The sequence below is a fragment of the Aquarana catesbeiana genome, linkage group LG13 (assembly GCF_042186555.1).
Source record: "Aquarana catesbeiana isolate 2022-GZ linkage group LG13, ASM4218655v1, whole genome shotgun sequence".
Taxonomy (NCBI): domain Eukaryota; kingdom Metazoa; phylum Chordata; class Amphibia; order Anura; family Ranidae; genus Aquarana; species Aquarana catesbeiana.
Genome location: NC_133336.1, coordinates 15,685,366 through 15,695,670, shown reverse-complemented (window position 1 = coordinate 15,695,670; position 10,305 = coordinate 15,685,366). Strand labels below are relative to the sequence as shown.

The 10,305-nt window shown below is 40.9% G+C and overlaps 1 protein-coding gene across 1 annotated transcript in view; it reads right to left on the bottom strand.

Moving 5' to 3' along the window:
* Positions 1–984: 984 nt before the first annotated feature.
* Positions 985–10,305, bottom strand: part of LRFN5 (leucine rich repeat and fibronectin type III domain containing 5) — a 329,134-nt gene continuing 319,813 nt past the window's right edge. The window contains exon 4 of the mRNA XM_073610073.1: positions 985–2,488. Coding sequence (XP_073466174.1) covers positions 1,555–2,488 — 934 coding nt within the window. The 3' untranslated portion in view covers positions 985–1,554. The remainder of the gene's footprint in view (positions 2,489–10,305) is intronic.

The following is a 10,305-nucleotide window of genomic DNA, read 5'->3' as shown; positions in this document are numbered from 1 at the left end:
TCTTGTGACTACAAACTAACAAATCCTGGGTAGACGCCACACACCAAGAACAGATCCGGGTACTCATGCATTTTGCCCTGCCTTTAGGGCTTAGTCATGGATGAAACGCATTGATCCTGCACACCCGCTTTTCATTGCATTTGGACTGAAGAAAACAATATGTGTTACAACGCAGCATCTCTTTAAACTATCCATTTATATAATATTATTGGCTCCACATATGTTTTTTTTTTTTAAATGCTCGGATGTTTTTACTGTCTTTTATAAAAAAAGATGTTTTTGGGTTACGGTACACTTTAAGTCCCATTTGTTTTCATTTCCCTCTCCTGGTGGGGGGTAAGGGGGAGGGGGCATTGAATATGTTTTTCTATGCATTCTTTATAGGAATGGTCCTTGAATTAGCTCATTCTACTTCATCCACATTAGCCTTTCATGTTTCTAAGGCTAAACCCTAAAGTCAGGGTGGAACGCCTCAGGGGGCGTGGCTTATTGGTAGGAGCCAGAGCTGAGGCCTCATATTTGTGTGCAATAGCACCCCTAGAACCCTGATGCTTGCGACCCGGAGTTTTCCGATCATGTGACCACCGTGACCACTATCACAAGCCCCGCCCCACCCTACAATCACCTTCAGGCATGCCAAGCCCCTTAAAGGCTCGGCGGGAGCTGGCACCAAGGGGTTAAGTATACCCAAAGTAACAAATTATACTATTTGTGGATGACACCTCATCATTTATGTAAGAAATGAATTTGTGGCAATAAGTAACAGTTAAATTTTCAAATTTTGTGCAATGTAAGAACGACAGGCTTACGTATTTCAGTGTTACCAAAATTTGATTTGCTTTTTCAACCATAGTACAACAAAGGCCTACTAGCTCCATCCAGATATGGTTTGCAGACCTGAAAAATAAATTCGTAATTTTATACAAATATATGTAAAAAAATAATAATAAAATAGGTAAAATAGGTAAAAATTTCAACCATTAATTCATATAGATATTGAATATTTTATTTTACACAACATAACAACACAGAAGTTGTTGTTCTGTACAGCATTTGCCTAAAAATAAAGGCAACACCATTGTCACTCAAAAATAAATAAAGTCTGGTCTCTTAAAAAATATTTTTTTTTTTTTTTACTAATTCTTCCATAACTGGTCTTTTTTTATCAATTTTTTTTTTTTTTTGTATGTTGAAAGCTTGAAGGATTTTCCCATATGAAAGGCCTTTAAAGTGATCTCAGTCCCATTTATTTCTGCTGCGGCAGAACCAGGAAGCCAGTCCTACAGGAAAGGAAGGCACTGGTGCTGTTTTTATGTTTTTATTCCACCATTTGCAAACTGTATCTTGTCTTGTATCACCACTGGAACGCCAACTTACGGGTGCAGGTGGCTTTTACACAACCCTGTTTGTAGAAGCCTAAAATGAAAACATTGATTTCCATTGATGGAATTTCCATGTATTCTTTTTTTTTTTTATTATTTAATTTTTTTAGCAAGGTGTTTCCAAATAATTTAGTATTTTTCTCTTTATAATTGTTTGTCAAAAAGGAACTAATCACACAGTGCTTTCCAATATCCATTCGGAACTTGAACATGTTGCTTTTCCGCTGTCCATGTCGGAACTATCAGACTGGCCCAAGATCCCGTTCATGGACATGCTTCTTTTAGACCACAGTCCACCAGTGTGGTACGAGTTCACGTAACAGTGGTACTCCATGATCTCACCATTTAAAGAGTACCTCCGCTTTACTCTAGAAGTGTCCGCAGGTAAGGTAAGAAACTTACTTGGTTTTGATTGTGCTCTTTTGTATGTTGGCGCTTCTTTAACAGATACAGCGGGACGACTAGCTAACCGAAGGGCGGTAGAATTATTCCTATTAGTGTTTTGGGACTCCATATTTAAAACCGTGTCCGTTTGCGAGTCCGCGGGTTTCGAGGCAGTCTTTTTCTTCTGCTTAAGAGAAGAAGTATTTGAAGTCCACGTGTGAGGCGGAGCAGAGGTAGCGGCGGCGGCACCTTGGCTTGAGCAAGTGTCCGAAGAAGGTGCGCCACTGTCAGCAGACTTACAACACTGAGCACTCTCTTCATGCTCAACGATCTGCTTGGAAGCAGATGGCGGCAATGATGCACCGCAACCTTGGTTCTGGGATCCGTTCGTCTGTGAATACACGTTGCTGACTTTCGTCGCCTTGTGCTGCCCATTACCATTACAAACCTTATACCTAATCATGAGGATAATTATGAAAACAAGCACGGATGCAACAATAATCCCGCCTATGATAATTATCATGGTGCCTCCCAAGAACTGGGACTGCATAAAATGGCAACGGACATAATCTTGCTCAGTTGTAAACTGGATGCAGCCAATAACTCTTGTAGCCGTCAGAGAGGTGATCCCATCATCGTAGATTGCCAAGACACACAGGTCGTAGACAGTTCCCGCAGCCAAGTTATTAACACGGAATGTCTTGCTAGTTGGAGGAATCATTCTAGAACAGATGGAGAAAAAAAAAGAACCTTTGGATTAATGTCCACTAATTATTACACCAACTTACAAACTGAAATGTCATTTTTACATTTTGAGTAGGCTTTCAACAAGCCCTGAAGACAAAGACCTGACCATGACTGTGGGCCAAAAAAGTCCTGAATTTAATTAAGATGACTGGTAAAACTCTGAAAATGGGCAAGATCCTTGGTAATGTCCGTTTCACGCTACAAGTGAGTCAAGGAAAAAATATAGAGTATCCATTACCCCATTTCTGCTGAATTCTGCAAAAAAAATCGATCCCGAAAGATTGGAAGTCTAAGAAAACACCAACCATATTGGAATGTTTTAGAGGGGTAGATAGTACTAGATTAGTGGAAGAATGAATGCATTTACAAAATGATCCCTATCCAAATTCCATGGAACGTGGAGAACCTGGCTCGATGAACAGTCTCTGATCTATATCAGATGTATGGGCACTGAAACTGCATCAGAGGAAGGGGAGAGAGGGAGAGGTGGAGGAAACCCAATAATCTGTAAAAAAAAGATAGTGGATAGGTAATTGACTGAGCCAACCTGGGCATCTGTCCTCCGCTGTTACCCGTTCCCCCTTTTTTTTCCCCATACCATCCTTATGGTGCGGGGTAAATTATTGGGCAATCTAATCCTTTTTTGCACTTACAGTAGTTTGGATCAATGTATACCCTATATTGTCAAAAGTCTTGGGACACCTGCCTTTATACACACATGGACTTCAATGGAATCCCAGTCTTCATCCGTAGGGTTCAATATTGAGTTGGCCCATCCTTTGCAGCTATAACAGCTTCAACTCTTCTGGGAAGGCTGACCTCAAGGTTTAGGAGTGTGTCTATGGGAATGTTTGACCATTCTTCCAGAAGCACATTTGTGAGGTCAGGCACTGATGTTGGATGTTGGGTTTGTCCCCTTAGTTCCAGTGAAGGAAACTCTTAAGGTGCCAGCATATCAAGACATTTTGGACAATTTCATGCTCCCAACTTTGTGGGAACAGTTTGGGGATGGATGGCCCCTTCCTGTTCCAACATGACTGTGCGCCAGTCAGACAAAGCAAGGTCCATAAAGACATAGATGAGCGAGTTTGGGGTGGAGGGACTTGACTGGCCTGCACCTCAACCCGGTAGAACACCTTTGGGATGAATTAGAGCGCAGACTGCGAGCCAGGCCTTATTATCCAACATCAGCGCCTGACCTCACAAATGCCCTTCTGGAAGAATGGTCAAACATTCCCATAGACACACTCCTAAACCTTGTGGACAGCCTTCCCAGAAGAGTTGAAGCTGTTATAGCTGCAAAGGGTGGGCCAAATCAATACTGAACCTTACGGACTAATGCCCCGTACACACGGTCGGATTTTCCGACGGAAAATGTGTGATAGGACCTTGTTGTCGGACATTCCGACCATGTGTGGGCTCCATCACACATTTTCCATTGGAATTTCCGACACACAAAGTTTGAGAGCTTGCTATAAAATCTTCCGACAACAAAATCCGTTGTCGGAAATTCCGATCGTGTGTACACAAATCCGACGCACAAAGTGCCACACATGCTCAGAATAAATTAAGTGACGAAAGCTATTGGCTACTGCCCCGTTTATAGTCCCGACGTACGTGTTTTACAACACCGCGTTTAGAACGATCAGATTTTCCGACAACTTTGTGTGACCGTGTGTATGCAAGACAAGTTTGAGCCAACATCCGTCGGAAAAAATCCATGGATTTTGTTGTCGGAATGTCTGATCAATGTCCGACCGTGTGTACAGGGCATAAGACTGGGATGCCATGAAAGTTTACGTGCTTGTAAAGGCAGGCGTCCTAATACTTTTGCTAATATATTGTATATTTGTAACTACAATCTATTGATGGTGTCTATGAAACCCATATGGTTTTCTATTGTCTTTATTTCTTTTGCTTATTTTAAGAAGGTTGCTAGGGTTTCTGATTGTGTTGTATTGTTATTGTTACTTTATAAATGAATAAAAATAATTTATACACATTCTAGAACAGACAGAAAAAAAACCCCTTTGGAATAATGTCCACTAATTATTACACCAACTTACAAACTAAAATGTCATTAGTACATGTCAAGAATTGCTGATGAGTAGGCTTCCAACAAGCCCCGAAGATGAAGACCTGACAATGACTGCGGGTTATATTGGGGATTCTAATGAAACCGCTTGTTAGTGCAGAAAAAAAAAAAAAAACTGATGACTTACTTGAACAGAATTCATTTATGACAGATTGGTTTTGAAAGGTGAGAATGTTACATTGCTTGACTTCTAAAAAAAAATCCACTTATCACATACTCCACAACACCACTTTTGCAGCTACACAGCTTGAAATAACGCAGATTAAAAAAAAAAAATATATAGCAAAAGCTTCTCTTAAGAGAGTTTCTTTTGACTTTACTGAAACATATCATTTATACCTACGCCACCGTAATTTATACTTAGGCTGACAAGGAGCGTTTGATATAAAACAGATAAGTACAGTCAAGTGATGGCATAGAAAAGGATGATCGGTGCTTTTCAAATATTTTGAATGGTTTTTTTTTTGCGCTCTCATCAAAAGGAAAACAGCCTTGGTTTTAAAAAAGTAATGGTTGTAGAACGCTAGCTACCTTCTTCTTTTTTTTTTTTTTTAAACACTTTATTGATTTTTCAAAAACATTTTCTTTTACAAACACAAACAAACACAAACAAACATACACTATATTACCAAAAGTATTGGAGACGCCTGCCTTTACACGCACATGAGCTTTGACGGCATCCCAGTCTTAGTCCGTAGGGTTCAATGTGGAGTTGGCTCCGCCCTTTACAGCTATAAACTCAACTCTTCTGGGAAGGCCGTCCACAAGGTTTAGGAGTGTGTCTATGGGAAAAGCTGACCATTCTTTCAGAAGCGCTTTTGTGAGGTCAGGTGCTGATGTTGGAGGGAAAGGCCTGGCTCGCAGTCTGCGCTCTAATTCATCCCAAAGGTGTTCTATCGGGTTGAGGTCAGGACACTTTGCAGGACAGTCAAGTACCTCCACCCCCAAACTTGCTCATCCATGTCTTTATTGACCTTTCTTTGTGAACTGGTGCACAGTCATTTTGGAACAGGAAGGGGCCATCCCCAAACTGTTCCCACACAGTTGGGAGCATGAAATTGTCCAAAATGTCTTGGTATGCTGACGCCTTAGGAGTTCCCTTCACTGGAACTAAGGGGCCAAGCCCAAGCTCTAGAAAAAAACTTCACACCCTAATCCCCCCTCCACCAAATGATTTAGACCAGAGCACAAAGCAAGGTCCATAAAGGCATATATGAGTGAAGTTTGGTGGGGGGGACTTGACTGGCCTGAACTCAACGCAATAGAACACCTTTGGAATGAATTAGAGCAGAGACTGAGCCGGGCCTTCTCATCCACATAGTGCTCGACCTCACAAATGCGCTTCTGGAAGAATGGTCAAACATTCCCATAGACACACTCCTTGACTTTGTGGGCAAACTTCCCAGAAGAGTTGAAGCTGTTATAGCTGCAAAGGGTGGGCCAACTCAATATTGAACCCTACGGAGTAAGACTGGGATGCCATTAAAGTTCATGTGCGTTTAAAGGCAGGCGTCCCAATACTTTTAGTAATTCCAAAGTTGGAGGTAAAAGATTAAGCCATTTTCTAAATGGGCACTTTCTCACTCTTACTAACAACTTGATGACCAGCGTCGTACCGGTACGTTGATGACTTCAAATGGTTATGCCGGGATGATATGCAGCTGCAGGCATCATCTCGCTACCATTTTTTAGAGCCAACAGTCAGGTCTCTTGTAAAAGCAATCCTAGTGGTTAACTAGTCGCTGGATTGCTTTTACAAGCCGAGGGAGAGGGCGTCCTCCATCCATCTTCCGTGGCTTTATCAGGCTGACCCAGCTTCAACTGGATGATCATAGGAGTGGACAAAGACCGTAACCACTATGAAGCAATAAGGTTACATCACTTCTGGTTTCCCCCGGATGTAACCGGCGCCATTTAAAAAAAAATGATCTTGGTGTGATCAAATGCTTTTCAGAGCAGAGGAGGGATCTGGGGTCTTATAGACCCCAGGTATTTCCATAAAGAGGACCTGTCACATGCCTATTACTTTCACAAAGGATGTTTACATTCCTCGTGACAGCAATAAAAGTGGTTAAAAAAATAAATAAAGCGACAGTGTAAAATTAAAATTAATTAATAAATTAATAATGATTTTTTAAAAAGTGCCCCCGCCCCCCTGTGCTCGCACGCAAAGGCAAACACATGCTTCGGTCCTGCACGCACGTAAACGGCGATCGTCCCGCACATCTGATGCATCACCGCAAACATCAAATCATGGGCTGTAATTCTAGGACCAGACTATCAGTGTAAATCTAAAGTGGTAGCCTGTAAAGGCTTTTAAAGCTTTGCCTATTTGTCGTGGTTTTTTGATTTGGAAAGCTGCTGCACAAATACTGTTAATGACCATTTGACATAAAAAAAAATGCAAAATTCACCTCTCTAGGACCTCTACTTTAAAAAATATATAATGTTTAGGGAGTGCTAAGAAAGTTTCTAGAAAAGAATACTAATTGTAAACAAAAAGTGCCAAAAAAAAAGGCCTTGGGGGTCATGTAGTTAAACAAATACGGGCCCATTCTGTACCGAATTTCCATGGCTGACCCATTTACGCCATCTCCCAATAGCTAAATAAAACTAGCATTGGGTCATCTGGTACGCTATAACCAACAGATCTTAGATGCATAAACCAGATCTTGCTTTACAACTTTCTTTGGTGCTGGTGTAGCAGTGCCACTTGAAGTGCCAGGCATCCAAGGGTTGACTGTTGTCTGCCTTTATTGTCAGTCCTGCTCAAGCATTGAAACATAAGTTTAAACTTTTCAATGTGATAAAGGGAGAGCGGGCCTGCCTAGGAAAGTTACGGTTGCCTGATACCTTATAAATTTGGACTGGTTTTCCAAAAAAAAAACTTTTCCTCACCAGTATCCTTATTCTTTGAGGGTAGAGATCACGCTGGACTGACTCGATCAGTCACTGTTTGTAGATAGGTGGTCAAGAAGGCAGGTAGGAAGGGTTTCCTTCCAAAGATCAGTGCCCGGCCTTTTTTGGGAGGGTGGTGGACCATGTTGAGGGCCTGGGAAGCTACCTCGGGGTGCGGCCCGATGGTCGCTTCCATGTGTGATCAAGAAAAAGTGGGTGTAAAGGAGCACCTGGTGTCCAGTAGATATAAATATAAAAACATTTTATTAAGAGTATAAATGATAAAGATAAAGCCAATGCCTTTCGGGGGGACAAAGGACTCCCCTTCCTCAGGGTTGCTGATGAATGTTATCGGAAAACGATCCTGATTAGGTCTGTCTGTGACGTATAGATTGGATCAATGTTGCCTCTGAAGCTACAGCCGGTATTCGGACAATCATCGATCTATGGTCTATACATCACAGACAGACCTAATCAGGATCTTTTTTCAATAACATTCATCAGTAGCCTTGAGGAAGAGGGAGTCCTTTGTCCCCCTGAAACGCATTGGCTTCACTAGTATCCTTGTACCAATCTGGAAAACAGAACTTCATTCGTTTTAGTTTTTGCAAAAATCCTTCTTCCATTTGGGTCCTATATCCTGACAATTGTTGAGGCAAGGTTTATATGGTACTTGTGAATGTAGTCGGTGATATTTCTTTGGGCATAATCATATCAAATAAAACACACGATTAAAGTCAAGTCAGATATGATGCAAGAGTTGACTATGAAAACTGCCTTTTATGTTACAATTTCTTCCCACACGGAATTTAATGCTTTTCTCAGGGTCTTGCCAGCGAACACCTGGAATATTTACGGTCAGCGAGTAATGCAGATTTCTTTCTGCTTTATAAATAAATTCATGACCTTAATTTAAGGATACAGCTCAACATGCCTCTTATTTTTTTTTATAGGTACTGGAGACAGTAATAATTTCCTTCGCATCAGGAGGATTTGTTGCCCGTTTTTTAATTTATTTATTTTTATTTTTTATTTTTTATTTATTTTTTTATTTCTTATTTTTCTATTTTTTTTTTAGAAATGTCTCTTATACCCTGGCTCCCCTTTCAAAACCTGTAGCTTCTCTTGGATTGAAAGATTCCAGATTCTTTTAATTTTGGCAGCAGTGCCCCATGATACGGAAAATTGACCTGATGGCTCCTCAGCCTAGAAATGATGATTTAGGAGAGTATCACAAACTTGGGTAGATCTTAGTCCACAAAGTGCATACAAATATTCATAAGTAATCCTAACCCTAATTTTAACTCTAGCTCTAATGCTAAACCTACCCTTTGTTGTACCAGATTTTGCACTCTCCAGTTTTAGTAAATCACCCCAAGGAACTAATTGGCTCCTTGTGCTGCTTCTTTCCCTCACACTCTGAGCTCTGCAATACAGAGGTCTGCAACAGTCTTCATCCTTAAAGCGGAGCTCAGCCATATTTTTTTTTTTTTTTAAGTCAGCAGCTACAAATACTGCAGCTGCTGACTTTTAAAATATGAACACTTACCTGTCCAGGGCTCCTGCGATGTCAGCACCCAAAGCCGATCTGTCCCTCAGCTCTCGGGTGCTGCCGCCGCCATCTTCGGTAAGGGCTTGCGGCTTCACTTCCTGGTTCGCTTCTGCACATGCGCGACTCGCACTGCGCGTTTCCACTGGTCCTCGCTATCTCCTGGGACCCGTGTGTCTCCCAGAAGGCAGCGGGGGGGACGGGGATGGGAAGTGGCGTAGATACCCACAGGTGGCTCGGGTATCTACCCTGTTTCCCCGAAAATAAAACCTAGCGTGATTGTCGGTGATGGCTGCAATATAAGCCCTACCCCCCCAAATAGGCCCTACCCTGTTTCCCCGAAAATAAGCTCTACCCTGAAAATAAGACCTACAAGGAATTTAACTAGGGCTTATTTGGGGGTAGGGCTTATATTGCAGCCATCATTGACAATCATGCTAGGTCTTATTTTCAGGGAAACAGGGTATGCTCTATTACCCGGAAGTGGGAGCAAGATACCTGTATTACACAGGTATCTGCTCCCCCCTCCCCCCTGAAAGGTGTCAAATGTGACACCGGAGGGAGGGGGTTCCGAAAAGCAGAAGTTCCATTTTTGTGTGGAACTCCGCTTTAAGTACAACACGGATAATTTTTTTCTTTCTTCCTTTTTTTTTTTTTTTTGTTGCTGTCATTCTCCTTTCATACCCTCTTTTACTGAGAAGGGGCAGGATTTAATACTAGGGGGGTTTCTGTTTTTTTTTTGTTTTAGTTTTTTGGGTTTTTTTTCCTTTTTGTGGTTTTATTTCATTTGTTATTTGTATTTACATATAAGTAGAAAAAACAAGGTATTTATAAACATTAACATTAGTATTAAGTGCCCCCTTCTTTTATCTTTTTTTCTTTTTCTCTCCTTTATTTAAGGTGAAGGGTTATTTATGTTAGATTGTGGAATGAATGTATTGTAACTGTATTGTTTTCATCAATTATTTTGTGGAATGTAAAATTGCATAAATGGACAAATTGTATTTATAAAAGGAAAAATAAAAATCTTGATTATAAAAAAAAAAAAAACATTAGTATTATGTGTAAGTAAAGAAGGAAGATACATTGATATATGTTAATGTTCTCCCAGTTGGAGATGTTTATTATGGTGCTTTGATTCAATAAAGATATTTAAAAAAATAAATAAAATACAGAGGTCTGCAAGAAGCTGATACTGGGTCAAGTGCAGGAACGTGCGTTGATTGTAGTTACAAAAATACATCCAATGG